The sequence below is a fragment of the Poeciliopsis prolifica genome, unplaced genomic scaffold (assembly GCF_027474105.1).
Source record: "Poeciliopsis prolifica strain line A6 unplaced genomic scaffold, Auburn_PproV2 SCAFFOLD022, whole genome shotgun sequence".
NCBI lineage: Eukaryota > Metazoa > Chordata > Actinopteri > Cyprinodontiformes > Poeciliidae > Poeciliopsis > Poeciliopsis prolifica.
In genome coordinates, this window is record NW_026562397.1 from 6,381,023 (window position 1) to 6,396,868 (window position 15,846).

The 15,846-nt window shown below is 40.5% G+C and overlaps 1 protein-coding gene and 1 pseudogene across 2 annotated transcripts; both read right to left on the bottom strand.

Moving 5' to 3' along the window:
* Positions 1 to 1,261: 1,261 nt before the first annotated feature.
* Positions 1,262 to 9,822, bottom strand: LOC129369729 (extracellular calcium-sensing receptor-like; annotated as a pseudogene).
* A 2,269-nt stretch (positions 9,823 to 12,091) lies between these two features.
* LOC129369860 (extracellular calcium-sensing receptor-like) lies at positions 12,092 to 15,389 on the bottom strand. Of its 2 annotated transcripts, XM_055045518.1 has the most exons (6): positions 15,111 to 15,389; positions 14,261 to 15,031; positions 14,176 to 14,214; positions 13,890 to 14,117; positions 13,625 to 13,748; positions 12,092 to 13,005 (listed from the first exon to the last, which is right to left on the bottom strand). In XM_055045518.1, the coding sequence occupies exons 1-6, from the start codon at positions 15,372 to 15,374 to the stop codon at positions 12,092 to 12,094; spliced, it is 2,340 nt and encodes a 779-aa protein (XP_054901493.1). In that variant the 5' UTR covers positions 15,375 to 15,389. The 2 variants fall into 2 exon arrangements, with proteins under 2 accessions (XP_054901493.1, XP_054901492.1); XM_055045517.1 differs by lacking the exon at positions 14,176 to 14,214 and having other exon boundaries at positions 14,240 to 15,031.
* Positions 15,390 to 15,846: the final 457 nt, after the last annotated feature.

Genomic DNA, 15,846 nt, shown 5'->3' on the forward strand with positions numbered 1-15,846 from the left:
CCATTTGGAGCAGCAAATGGTGTAATAATAGAGCAATGATTAATCATCTCTATGGGACGACTAGGTGTGGTTAAATCATGAAGATAGTCATAAAAATGCACATCAGACATGACTTGTTTTTGTGTGCCATGTCAAATTGATTTATGTTTTTTTTTTATTTTAACAAGTAGAGGTACTCATTGTCTGAAACATCTGATCTTTAAAGTGCACAAATGTTACAAACTTTTCCTTTTTCATTGTGCTCTGTCTTGTATCTGGAAAAAATTATTCCCAGGTTCTTTTAGGTATGTTCTGGCTGCGCTTCCTAAGAACGAGAGCCAGGCCAGAGAGCCGTCAATGGAGGTGACAACTTCTTACAATTTTTACAAACTAGTGTCCATAGTCTCATTTTAAGCATCAGTCTGTTTGTTTATGTTTGTTAAGACACAGTTTTTGTTTTCATTTTAATGCTATTATTACAAAAATTTAAAACGGCAAGTTTGTCTTATCATAAGGAGCAAAACGACTTTTTTTATGTTATTTCTGCTATTACCCTTTATGGCAAAAACAAAGATATATATATATATATATATATACTAAAATACTTATTTTATTTTAGAGTTTGTTTGTTAATTTCTAAAGTGAGGAGGGGCAAATCAGGGGAAGCATTAACACAAAGAAGAAGAAAGAGTCAGATGAAATCTTGTCTGAACTTGGATACCTAGTAAACCCACATCCTACCCAGGGTTTTAAAAGCCCCTGCTGTTGAGTCCTGTCCACACAGGCATGTGACGTCTTTTATAAAATGCTAATTTAAAAAGCTCAGATTCTACATGTGACCTTCTCACTTTCTGGCTTTTTCATTATGACTTTGTGTCAGTATCTCCAAAAACTGGTTCTTAGACTCTACCAAACTGTCTGTAAAAGATGTTTGAACTCTAATTAAAAACATTCAAAAACCTTTCAGCACTTTTAACTTATGAAATGTGAATGCATTTACTCAATCCAAACTGAATCCATAAAAAATATATAATTATAAAAAAACAGGAAAAAAAAGAAACAAATTCATTTTTCAAATCACTGATGCAAATAATTTGTTTCAAAAATAAAAATATGTGTTTAGACTCTCTAATAGCTGTGCGATACCTGAGGGAGATCTAAGATGTATGTGTTGAGCCATCAATATGCTGAATAACTAATACAGATGTAGAATCATAACAATATTACTATTTTTTAACAAAAATAATGATTTCTATCTTAAGCCACTGCTTTGTCTCTTTACTCAGAATTCCCTTGGAACCCGATTCCCCATCATGTTCTTTTTTGTGTTTTTCTCTGGTTTTAGCAACATGACGTAGCATTTTGGAATGAAGATACAAATCAGCAGTCCAAAGCTAGAGGCCAGAATAGCAAAGATCTCCACAGCAACACTAAATTTTCCAGGAGAGCTGACGTACGCCGGGATGAAAGCGATCCACACCGCGCAGAATATCAGCATGCTGAAGGTGATGAATTTGGCTTCGTTGAAATTGTCCGGCAGCTTACGAGCCAGAAAAGCGAACGTGAAACACAGCAAGGCGAGAAGTCCGATGTAGCCCAGCACGGACCAGAAACCCACAGCTGAGCCGAGAGAACACTCCAAGATGATTTTATCTTTAAATTCTTTGAAATTCTTGGATAGAAAAGGAGGAGAGATGCTTAACCAGAGGATGCAGATGATCACTTGAACAAGGGTAAAACCCAGAACGCTCAGCCTCTGTTGCGTAGGTCCAAACCATTTCATCACGTTTCTGCCTGGAAGTGTAGCTTTGAACGCCATTAAAACCACCATGGTTTTGCCCAGGACGCAGGAGATGCAGAGGACGAAGGTGATGCCGAAGGCCGTGTGGCGCAGCATGCAGGACCAGTCAGATGGGCGACCGATAAAGGTCAGAGAGCAGAGGAAACACAGGGTCAAGGAGAAAAGCAGCAGGAAGCTGAGCTCAGAGTTGTTTGCTCTGACAAGAGGAGTTTTCCTGTGTCTGTAGAAAACAAGTGCCACAGCTGCAGTTAGGGACATTCCAAGTAAAGCTGCAGAGGTCAGCAAGATTCCCATAAGTTCTTCAAATGACAGAAACTCAGCCTCCTTCTTTACACACGCATCTCTCCTCGCATTCGACCAGGACTCGTGGGGACATCTGACACAGGAAACTGCATCTGCAAATTCATAATCACGTTTAGGATGTATCTCTGACATTTGGTTTTGTGATGTTTCTTGTGGTCCATCATTAAATGCAATTTCAGTTTCTGTAAGAACTTTTTGCTGTTTAGACTGGTTTTGCTTCTCTCCAACCCTTTTAGTTCTTTATTCTCTGAAAAAACTGAGGCATAACTTCTTGATTTTTCTTGCGTCTATATGCTGGGTGTTTTAACATGACAAATATCCTAATCAATCACAATTAAACTCTTTAAAATTTACTATTTCATTTATTCTGTGCATTTTCAGCAGAGGCAGAAAAGACCCAAAACATTCTTTAGATATAATCCAAATGTTTTTTTGTTTTTTTTTACTTTTTGTTTTTAAATAGCTAAATTTTTAAACTTAGTTTTTAATAAAGTGGTTGGCAAGAACACTGAACCTGTACTGTTGCTGATTTCTCCTTCGGCACATCTTATGCAGTCATAACAGCAGACAGGCTTTCCTTTCTGGAGAACCTTACGAGTTCCCGGGCGACATTTCTCACTGCAGACTGACACCGGCACCTTAGAAAACAAAAACAAATAAAAAAATTAAATAGAATAAAAACTAAATTGAAGTTTTTTTTTGTTTTTTTTTTCATCTTCTAATTTAAACATAAATGTAATGCATGTCAATGAAACTCTATACCTGTGGTGAGCTTTGTGTCCAGGTTATGGACGTATTTTGAAAGTTTAGCTGTGTGCCTGCAGGAAATGACGTATCATAAACACCAACCGTCACAAAGCTCACAATGTCATTTTCTCTTGGCTGCCAGTTTATAATTTCATACTTTGCAGCTGGATCTCCGTTCTTGTTAAAGTAAACCTCGTCCCCTTCCTTTGTCTGGAAGCGAACCTTTTGGATGTGCTGCAAAATCTAGGACAAAAGCATTCATTTAAACTCTGACGTCGTCTCACAATACATCCCTTAAGTCTAGCTGGTGCTCACCGTGTATGGATCAAGCTGCACGTTGTTGCTACACGTTGTGTTACAGCTCAGGACCTTATGCAGAGCGTGAGCCACTGCATACACTCCCTTATAGACGTTGTTAAAAATGGGCATGAGGGACATGTCAGTGAAGCTGTTCTCCACTCCAGTCAGATCTTCATTTCCTGTACACTCTTTCTGAAATTGTGTCAACTGTGCCTTCTTGAACTTACATTGAAATAATGCCTCCCAGAACTTGGTGAACAGCTCATTATTTGACAAAATGAGTGGTCTCACGTCCAGCATGAACTCTCTAAGACCGCTGACTTGCGCTTCGGGGATGGAAAGACCGATCGCTCCGTCCAGGATGTGTTTTTTATCCATTGCTGCAATTTGAGAATCAAAGATCCAGGACTCACTGCCAACCCACTGATACCCTGTCAGGTTGTGGTTGGACAACTCGTGTATAAGTACTTCCATGTCTCTGTGCGAAAGAAAAGCAACAATCACTTTTGCAGTTGACTCCTTCACCGTTTTGATGACCCTCTGTATTTTCTCTAAAGGATCCGTTCTGAAGAAAGAGACAGAATACTCCAGACAGATGCCCAGCTGCTCTGCAGTTTCTGTGAACGTCGCCATGCCGTTGTTGCCGTAGTCGTCGTTGGTTCTGACGGCTCCGACCCAAGTCCAGCCGAAATGTTTGACCAGATGAGCCAGAGCTCTGCTCTGATAGTAGTCACTGGGTATTGTTCTGAGAAACGACGGATACTTGGTTTTATCACTGAGACAGGCACATGTGGCAAAGTGGCTGATCTATGAGAAAAGTGTAAATATTTCACTTTTTGTGTGTAAGAATAAAGTTCCCATTCACAAGGTCTTATTATCTCGGAAACATTCAGAACAATAAGTGTATGGTAGCTGTCAGTGGCCATGCTCACCTGTGGTATATGGAAAGCTCCGATGACGGTGGCCAGGGCGGTGCTGGGAGAGGACGAGGTTTCTCCCATCACGGCCTGGACCTGCACCGGTCTGGAGCACCGACCCCCAGAGGCCAAAGACACACTTTCATCGCCGTCGTTCAACGCGAGAGCAACCTTTATGCTTCTGGTAATGGCGCCGCAAGTGTCGTAGATTTTGTAGCCCAGAGAAATCCCAGGAAGCAACTCTGTGCTGTTGTTCACTTCCTCGATGGCAAAAAGCATGGCCTGAGCAAACTGGAACTCTCTGAAATTTAAACTTTATTTTGAAGCGGGGGAGCAAAAACAAAAAAACAAAAAAATTACAGCATGAAACCCAGACTAAGCAACACCTGAGAGTATTCTCTTGCTCTGTAGTTCTGAAACAGAATAGATAATACATAACTAGTTTACCTGATGCACTCCAGTGGTGGTGGTTTTTGTGTGTAATTATTTTCTCTGCTCTTCCAGCTGCTGTGAAAATAGAATATGCCCCCCAGAATAATGTCCCCGTCTCTGGACAGCTGGGGGATTTCAGGATCCCCTATCTGCCTGCACAGAGGCTCCTGTGTCAGAGAGAAAGACACCCACAGAAACAGCTGCAGAACAGCAAAACTCTGCTCCGGCCACCTTTGCGTGGACATTGTCATATCTGAATAATCCAAAACTCTGGGTGCCGTCCAATGGGAAATTATGGAAGTGACACGTTTGAACCGGCATTTATAAATGTAGCGGCAGGTAATGAATAATCATAACTTTCATTTCTGTGGGACCAGCAGGTAGGGTAGGGGAGGAGGGATGAGATGGTGAGCTCTCATCTTGAGTTTGTCTTATTTGTGTATGTAAGTCTGCTGCATTAAAAGAAAAAAAAAACACATTTTGGACAGTACAGGTCTCACTAATAGGACCTGAGAAAATGGTCATGATAACATTCCTGACATCAACAAAATATTAACGCATTTTCTACGCTTTTAGTTATGTCTTACTGATACTTCAATAAATGCAACTATGTTTCTATATTTCTTAAGCGCTTGATATCTACATTTGAAATTTCATCAACTTTAGTCAAAGCAGCATTTGCTTTTAGAAAAAAATCTAATGAAATACTGCACTTGAAGTAGGATAAGACTAAAAATGTGCGAATTTGAGCAGTTTCTTTTGGAACCGGGATCAAATTAAATAGTGGATTATATCAGCAAAAATTAAAAATCTGGAGGCAAATTAAACTGATCATATTTACGGTGTTATCATAAATATGATGATGTCAGTGTGCTGGTTGGAGCAACATGTCATGATCTATTGCCCTTTAAACTTTATTCCTCACAACTATTTGTAGATGCACCAGAACCAGTTTAAAAATGGGGCTAGAAATTTGGTTTAGGATGTAGAGATGATAAACTTCGGACGTGAAATGATGTCATTTCCAACTCAGTTCGTTTTTGTTATGGGTACTCTCGCACATCACTGATATCAACAAAGGGAAATCGTGTAATTATTATCTTTAATTCTTGTTTTTTACTTAAATGAGAAGAAAATAATTTGAAGCCAAACCAAACGGGATTCTCATTTGAACTTTTTGGCTTGAAACTGAATGATGATCTATAACTCTGACAGTGCCTTGGGAGGAATGTTTCAGGATTGTTTAGGTTTTCATCCGTTCTGGCAAACCGTTTTTTTTTTGGTTACCCAGAAAAGGAGGCGATGCATTGAGATAGTATTTGGGTTCATGGAGGCCTACGTACTGCGTACTTAATGGTACGGTCAGGGAGAAGAATGAACGCTTAAGGGAATCTCTTCAGTCTCAGCTGTTGACTGATAAGGTGAGCAGCTCTATGTTCATGAAACCAACTTGAAGCTTAGCTGCTGCACCTTCACACCTTACAAGTTGGACTTATTTGACCTTCTTCGTTTGGAGATTTTGCCAAAGTCCCAGGCACTTAGAGAGTTTGCTAGCGGACTCTAGAAAGGCCTTGGAATCTTCCAGAATGAACTGGAGGGTGTTGATGGAGAGACGTGTTTCCATCTGGATCTATTATCGGTGCAAACTGACCTCAGATAAGTGGGAAACACTGAATAAATCAACCTGCACACAGGATCTAAAGTTATTAAAGAAAGATCATAGAACATCATTCTTCATTACATTTTTCTTACACAACAGAACATACATGAATTTAAGAGAAGCTTTTATATATTTTTTAAACTACTAAATAAGTTAAAGCTTTTACTTACATTACATTATATTATAAGTTACATTGTTACAAAAATTTACTCTTCAGAATGACTTTTGTGGCCCTTTCCCCATCATGTTCTTTTTTGTGTTTTTCTCTGGTTTCAGTAACATGATATAACATTTTGGGATAAAAATACAAATTAACAGCCCAAAAGTGGAGGCAAGAATAGCAAAGATCTCCACAGCAACACTGAAATTTCCAGGAGAGCTGACGTACGCCGGGATGAAAGTGATCCACACAGCGCAGAATATCAGCATGCTGAAGGTGATGAATTTGGCTTCGTTGAAATTATCGGGCAACTTCCGAGCTAAAAAAGCAAAAATAAAACACAAGACGGCAAGAGTCCTATGTAACCGAGGACGGACCAGAAACCCACAGCAGAGCCCAGGGCACACTCCAGGATGATTTTTTCTTTGAATTCCTCAAAATTTTTGGATGGAAAAGGAGGAGAGATGCTTAACCAGAGGATGCAGATGATCACTTGTACGAGAGTGAAACCCAGAACGCTCAGCCTCTGCTGCGTAGGTCCAAACCATTTCATTAAATTTCTTCCAGGAAGTGTAGCTTTGAACGCCATTAAAACCACCATGGTTTTCCCCAGAACACAGGAGAGGCAGAGCACAAAGGTGATGCCGAAGGCCGTGTGGCGCAGCATGCAGGACCACTTAGAGGGCTGGCCGATGAACGTCAGAGAGCAGAGGAAACACAGAGTCAGAGAGAAGAGCAGCAGGAAGCTCAGCTCAGAGTTGTTGGCTCTGACAAGAGGAGTTTTTCTGTTTCTGTAGAAAATGATTGTCACAATGGCTGTTACACATGTCCCAAATAAAGCCGCAGCAGTGAGGAGTATGCCCATAATTTCATCGTATGATAAAAAGACTGCTTCCTTTTTAATACAGGCATCTCTTCTCTTGTTTGACCAGGATTCAGGGGGACATCTCACACAGGTGACAGCATCTGCAAAACATGGCATTAAACTTAGAGAATACATATTTTTTTGTGTCTTTTGATGTCAAAATGTATCAGATTATGGAAAGGAAGAAGCAATGAGTCTTCTTGGTTTTCTTGCTGAAGTGATTTAATCCTGAGAATCTTTAGAAGGGGGGAAGGATTAAAAAAATTACTTTCCAAACAATTTAGTATTGTTAAAAAAAAAAAAACATTTCTATCAGGTCAACTTTGAAAACATTTTCTACCAACAAATGTTTGGCAATTTGCTGCAAAAAAATCCAAAGAACAATTTTTATGGTATTGAAAACATTCCTTGATGACAAAATGCTGTCATCTGTCATTTAATGATCTTTGCTCCTAAATGTTTTTGAGTTAATTATACTCTAATTCAAGCCTGCAACTGGAATAATACACAGCTACTCTGATTCAGATTTATTCGTGTCACAAATGGGCAATTGATGTTACAGAAAGGACAAAATATAACAAACTGTCATACTTTCACTGACAAAAAAAAATAAAAAATTTAAAAAAAAGTCCAATATTGTGTTAAAATGTTCTATACCTGTAATGTTGCTGATTTCTCCTTCTGCACATCCTATACAGTCATGGCAGCAAACAGGTTTTCCTTTCTGGAGAACCTTCCGGGTCCCTGGGCGACACTTCTCACTGCAAACCGACACAGGGACCTGCAGAAGCAAAAGTGTCAAAAAAGATTCATTTTCCAAGAACTTAAAAATAACAAAGCAGTAACAAGTATTTATTATGTCAGTAAAAATATGAATCACCATTTACAGTTGTTTGTACCTGTTTTGAGCTCTGTGACCACAGTATTGACTTGTTTTGCAGTTTTAGCTGCTCATCAAATGGTAATGACGCATCATAAACACCAACGGTGATAAAGTCCACAATGCCGTTTTCTCTTGCTTGCCAGTTTATAACTTCATACTTTGCAGCTGGATCTCCGTTCTCGTTAAAGTAAACCTCTTCTCCCTCCTTTGTCTTGAAGTGAATCTTTTGAATGTGCTGCAAAATCTAAGGAATATAGTCTTTTTTTAATTGCATAACTCAAAGGATAACTGTATCACTTCTCAGCATTCTTTCCCTTTGCTCTTTTTGATGTATGCACATGGAAAAACCCTGACATTATATCTGCTCACCGTGAATGGGTCGAGATGCACATTGTTGTTGCAGGTTTTATCACATCCGAGAATGTCATGCAGAGCATGAGCCACTGCATACACTCCCTTGTACACATTGTTAAAAATGGGCATGAGGGACATGTCAGTGAAGCTGTTCTCCACTCCAGTCAGATCCTCATGTCCAGTACATTCTCTGTCATTTTCATCCGATTTCTCCCTCTTGAACTTGCAGCTAAACAACGTCTCCCAGAACTCTGTGTACAAGTCGCTATTCAAGGATCTGAGTGGCCTCACGTCTAGTATGAACTCTCTGAGACCACTCACATGTGTATTGGGGATGGAAACGCCGATCGCACCGTCCAGCATGTGATTCTTATCCACGGCCGCAATTTGAGAATCGAAGATCCAGGACTCACTTCCCACCCACTGGTACCCGGTCAGGTTATAGTGGGACATCTCGTGTATCAGCACATCCATGTCCAAGTGTGATACAAAAGCAACAATCACTTTGGAGGTCGAAGCCTGTATCGTTTCGATCACCTTCTGGATTTTTTCCGTTGAATCTGTTCTGAAGAAAGAGACAGAATACTCCAGACAGATGCCCAGCTGCTCTGCGATTTCTGTGAACGTCGCCATGCCGTTGTTGCCGTAGTCGTCGTTGGTTCTGACGGCTCCGACCCAAGTCCAGCCGAAATGTTTGACCAGCTGAGCCAGAGCTCTGCTCTGATAGTAGTCACTGGGTATTGTTCTGAGAAACGACGGATACTTGGTTTTATCACTGAGACAGGCACATGTGGCAAAGTGGCTGATCTAAAAGAAATCAGATATTTAGAAAATACAAACACACGCTTTTAATTAAATTTGGATAACTTTTTAGGAAAAAAAGTAGATTTAACAGCTCTACTTACCAATGGTATGTGAAACGGTCCAATGAGAGTACCTATTGCAGTGCTGGGAGATGAAGAAGTTTCCCCCACTATGGCCTGCACTTGTACTGGTCTGGTACACGGCGTGTCAGAGTTTGAAGATGTATTCACATTGTCATTGTTCAAAGCCAGAGCAACTTTTATTGTTTTGGGAATTGAACCACAAGTGTCGTAGATGCTGTAGCCCAGAGAAACGCCCGGCAGTAGGTCTGTACTGTTGTTTATTTCCTCAATGGCAAAGAGCATAGTCTGTGCAAACTGGAACTCTCTGAAATTCAAGCTTGATTGAAGATTAACAAAAGGATGGCATGACAAATGACAATACAATGGTAAGCTATAATTAAGCGTTTGTGGTGAGAGTTACCTAATGCATTGCAGAGCCAAAGGCTTTTGTGTGTACATGTCCTCTCTGTTCTTCCAGCTGCTGTGGAAGTAGAAGATCCCACCCAACACAATGTCCCCATCCTGGGACAGCTGAGCCATCTCAGGGTCTCCTATCTGCACGCACCAGGGCTCCTCCGTCTGTGACAAAGACACCAGAAAAACGAGCTGGAGAAGAGCACATCCCAGCTCAGACCATCCCTGCATGAATCTCATGTTTTCTGAAATGTGCAAATTACTGGGTGGTGTTTCATAAACCATAATATAAACTAACACTCCGACAGTCTCTTATGAAGGGATCTGCGTATAAGTGACATGGTGTCTCAGTGGAACTACAAAAAGGAAAAATGGGAGGGACTTGGTGACCAACTGTTATTGTGCTTGAAATATGATTTATATGATTTAAATGTGTATCGTGATTCATATCTTGACCTCTTCCCTTCAAGTTTATTTTATATTCAAATTCGTTTTTCTTGATATGTATTTTTATGAAAATTGAAGCTTTTTGGCAAACCTTTTTTCAATGCAGTACAAAAATGAAACGAAAATGAATTCAGTGTGGTAACGATCACACCAACACAATAGACACATTAAAGTTCAATTTGTAAAAGTGTTTCCATCCACAGATACATGATGCAAGTTTTTGCCCTCTTGAATAATCAGTCCGTCTAGATTATGTGCACAGCACATTTCAGCAACAGGGCCGTTCAAAGAGCTTCACTTCTTCACAACACAAGTTATATATACAAAAAACACACCATATATTCAACAGTTCAGAAAAAGCAGAGTGGCGCAGCGGAAGCGTGCTGGGCCCATAACCCAGCGGTCGATGGATCGAAACCATCCTCTGCTATGCTAATCTTTTCACAATACATTCAAAGTGTCTCATTGACCTTTCCATCTTGTTCCTGCTCTCGTCTCTGTGTTGTTTTGTCAAGAAGCAAAACAGTCTTTTCCAAAATCTTTGTTCTGAGCTGCATCGGAACATTGTTTAAAAATAAATCCTCCTTACATCCTGGTAGAGAAAGGATTCTTCCAAAGAAGAAATGATGACTACTGCTCCAACCTCTTGTCTTCCATTGTTTACTTTGCCCTTCATCAATTAACCGGTGGCGTCAAGTGGACTTCCTGTCATGTTTTTGGGACGGAGATGATGCTGAGGACTCTGCAAGGGCAAGCGGCTGGTGTGGACAACATAACAAAAAGTTGCTCAAGCTAGCTAGGAGTTGAACCTGGACTCTTCTGATCCGTAGTCAGACGCGTTATCCATTGCGCCACTAGCCCATCTGGCTGCTAGAAGCTCCTTGTCATCGTGTCGGACCACGACTGACTGGTCCCAGCGTATGGTAAAGAAATTGTACTAATCAAAACACATGCATAGTGGGAGGGTTGAAATCATGACCTTCAGATTACAAGACTGCCACGCTGCCAACTAGGATCTATAAACACTGCAGAAGAAAGATGCAGTGTGTAGAAGCATGTGAACGCTTCTTATCACTGTGCGCCAGCACCGTTGATAGCTCAGTTGGAAGAGTGGACGACTGTAGAATACAAAAGTGGACATTCTTCGGTTCGTTAGGAGTGGCTGATGAACAACACGTTCTAGCGACAAGCCGTGATCACATAGTGTTTAGTACTCTGTGTTGTGGCTGCAGCAACCCTGGTTTGACTCCAGGTCATGGCAAGTTGATTAAAAGCAGAGTGGCGCAGCGGAAGCGTGCTGGGCCCATAACCCAGAGGTCGATGGATCAAAACCATCCTCTGCTATGCTAACCTTGACCTTTCCATCTCATTCCTGCAAATCTTTAGTGGAAAGGTTTGTTAGGAGTGACTGACGACCTATACATAGTGATCGTATAGTGATTAGTACTCTGAGTTGAGGCCACAGAATTCTACCAGTGTTCTCCATCGGCACAAAATAATTGTATTATTCAAAACGCATGGCTCGTGTGAGGTTTGGATTCACGATTTTCAGATTATGCGACCGACGCACTGCATACTGCGCCATCTAGGCTGAAAACTTAAATTTTGTTTTCGTTCATCTGGAGGAAGCACATAAACACACTTTTCTGTTCCAAGGATTTATTCAGTGACTGGATTAGTTCTGAGTCACCCGGTGACGTCGTAATGTAGAGATGTGCATCATCTGTGTGGCTATGAAAGCTAATCTTAGCTAATAGTCTTTAAATTTGACTACGTTTATGCCTTTGAAATCATGTAGATTACAGTTTTATATAAGATCCAGGTTTAGACTTGCTTGTTTTAAAAGTGTTACTGTTTATTTGTACAAGTTGTAGTACACATATGAATTTATTCATGATGAAAAATGCATATAAAGTAAACATCACATTTACATTCAGATTTTGGTGGCGGTGAAGCTTTATCTTCAGAATGACTTTTGTGGCCCTTTCCCCATCATGTTCTTTTTTGTGTTTTTCTCTGGTTTCAGTAACATGATATAACATTTTGGGATAAAAATACAAATTAACAGCCCAAAAGTGGAGGCAAGAATAGCAAAGATCTCCACAGCAACACTGAAATTTCCAGGAGAGCTGACGTACGCCGGGATGAAAGTGATCCACACAGCGCAGAATATCAGCATGCTGAAGGTGATGAATTTGGCTTCGTTGAAATTATCGGGCAACTTCCGAGCTAAAAAAGCAAAAATAAAACACAAGACGGCAAGAAGTCCTATGTAACCGAGGACGGACCAGAAACCCACAGCAGAGCCCAGGGCACACTCCAGGATGATTTTTTCTTTGAATTCCTCAAAATTTTTAGATGGAAAAGGAGGAGAGATGCTTAACCAGAGGATGCAGATGATCACTTGTACGAGAGTGAAACCCAGAACGCTCAGCCTCTGCTGCGTAGGTCCAAACCATTTTATTAAATTTCTCCCAGGAAGTGTAGCTTTGAACGCCATTAAAACCACCATGGTTTTCCCCAGAACACAGGAGAGGCAGAGCACAAAGGTGATGCCGAAGGCCGTGTGGCGCAGCATGCAGGACCACTTAGAGGGCTGGCCGATGAACGTCAGAGAGCAGAGGAAACACAGAGTCAGAGAGAAGAGCAGCAGGAAGCTCAGCTCAGAGTTGTTGGCTCTGACAAGAGGAGTTTTTCTGTATCTGAAAAAAATTACTATCACAATGGCTGTTACACATGTTCCAAATAAGGCTGCAGTGGTGAGGAGTATGCCCATAATTTCTTCATGTGATAGAAAAACAGCCTCCTTTTTAATACAGGCATCTCTTCTCTCATTTGGCCACAATTCAGGGGGACATCTCACACAAATGACAGCATCTGCAAATTTAACAAATTAAATTTATATATACAGTATAAATGTAGTATGTTTTTAAACTTTTATTTCTGCCATAAAGACTCAGCCAAAAAATATCTACAACTTTTAAGCTCAGATAATTTCATTTTGAGATTATTCAGAACTTTTGACCACATAATTTTATCTTACATGTTTGTCATATAGCATATACTCTTAACTTATGAAACTAGTCCTAAGCTTGTTCTCTGAAGATTTATTTTATTTTTTTTTAAATCAGTTTTCACTAGCTGATACTGCAACAAATTGTATATGATACTGGTTAAAATCATTGTGAGTGCATATTCAATAAACAATATCCTTGGAAAATTCCTTCATTTCAACAGCTTAATTTACCAACGGAAACAAATGATATAGATTAACTTCACTCACACTGACGTTTTAAAACCTATGCTAAGATATACATATTTCTATATTTTTATTTTTTATTTTTTTTAGTTTGCAAGTCAAGTTTGTAAGTAAATTATTTTTACCTATAATGAAGAAAAATAGTAGGTTCCATTTCCTTTTTGCAACTCTTTGAGATTGGAACTTCTTTTGTTCAGTATTAACATTTTTTAAATATTGCATTAAAATCATCTATACCTGTAACATTGCTTATTTCTCCATCGGCACATCCTATACAGTCATGGCAGCAAACAGGTTTTCCTTTCTGGAGAACCTTCCGGGTCCCTGGGGGACACTTCTCACTGCAAACCGACACAGGGACCTGCAAAAATCACCTTCACAATATTATATGTTGTTCTCACTGGTCTTTATGACTGTTTTCGAATGAATATAAATATGAAATATAACATAAAAATATTTAAACACTGAAAAACACGCATTTAGCAACTGCAGCAGTTTTTACCTTAGTTGAGCCCTGCGCCCATTTTAAGGCCTTATTTTGAAGACTCAGCTGTTGGTCAAATGGTAATGATGCATCATAGACCCCAACTATGACAAAGTCCAAAGTGCCATTTTCTGTTGGCTGCCAGTGCATAATTTCATACTTTGCAGCTGGATCTCCGTTCTCGTTAAAGTAAACCTCTTCTCCCTCCTTTGTCTTGAAGTGAATCTTTTGAATATGCTGCAAAATCTAAGACACAAGTTTTGTTTTGTTTTTTTTAAATTCCACACCTCAATGGATGTAATACATGGACATCTGCCTTAGTGCACTTCTCTGTAACCTTTGTCTTTACTTATGTCTTTTATCCTCACCGTGAATGGGTCGAGCTGCACATTGTTGTTGCAGGTTTTATCACATCCGAGAATGTCATGCAGAGCGTGAGCCACTGCATACACTCCCTTGTACACATTGTTAAAAATGGGCATGAGGGACATGTCAGTGAAGCTGTTCTCCACTCCAGTCAGATCCTCATGTCCAGTACATTCTCTGTCATTTTCATCTGATTTCTCCCGCTTGAACTTGCAGCTAAACAACGTCTCCCAGAACTCTGTGTACAAGTCGCTATTCAAGGATCTGAGTGGCCTCACGTCAAACATGAACTCTTCGAGTCCGCTCACATGAGCTTTAGGAATGGAAACGCCGATCGCTCCGTCCAGGATGCGATTCTTATCCACTGCTGCAAACTGAGAATCGGAGATCCACCCTTCACTTCCCACCCACTGGTACCCGGTCATGTTGTGGTTTGACAACTCATGTATCAGCACGTCCATGTCCAAGTGTGCGACGAAGGCGATAATCACCTTTGAGGTGGACGTCTTTATAGTGTTGATCACCTTTTGTATTTTTTCCGTTGAATCCGTTCTGAAGAAAGAGACAGAATATTCCAAGCAGATGCCCAGCTGCTCTGCAGTTTCTGTGAATGCAGCGATGCCGTTGTTGCCATAATCATCATTGCTTCGGACGGCTCCGACCCAAGTCCAGCCGAAACGTTTGACCAGCTGAGCCAGAGCTCTGCTCTGATAGTAGTCACTGGGTACGGTTCTTAGAAAGGATGGATACTTGGTTTTATCACTGAGACAGGCACATGTGGCAAAGTGGCTGATCTGCAAAAAGATGACAAAATAAGGATCATCATCATAAATTCATCTTAAATATAATTTTAATTGTACCAGTTTGACATACCAGTGGTATGTGAAATGGTCCGATGAGAGTCGATATCGCAGTGCTGGGAGATGACGAAGTTTCTCCCACTATCGCCTGAACTTGTACAGGTTTGGTGCATGGAGTGTCAGAGCTTGAAGACACACTTTCATTGCGATTGTTCAAAGCAAGCGCAACTTTTATGCTTCTGGGAATGGAACCACACGTGTCATATATGCTGTATCCGAGAGAAATACCTGGCAGTAGGTCCGTTCTGTTATTTATCTCCTCAATGGCAAAGAGCATGGTCTGGGCAAACTGGATTTCTCTGAAATTTATACTTGATTCAAACGACAACAAGAGATAATTGCACGTGAAGCATCCACTTGCACGATAACAGAAAACAAAGGTAAGTTGTAAACAGAGCTTATAAGATATAATTTACCTGATGCATTGCAGTGGCAACGGCTTATGTTCATAGGTCTTCTCTATGTTCCTCCAGCTGCTGTGAAAGTAGAAGATTCCTCCCAGCTTTATGTCGCCATCCCTGTGCAGCTGAGGGGTCTCAGAATCTCCCAGCTGCCTACATAATGGCTCCTGAGTCTGAGAGAAAGACACAGATAACAACAGCTGTAAAAGCACACAGCCCAACTCAGGCCAACTGTGCGTGAAACTCATGTCTGCAGAAGCCAAATCACCAAACAGCATTTCATAAACCTTCAGGCAAACCAACGCTTGGAAAAGGTACTTTATGAATCCTGGATCAATTCATATATGA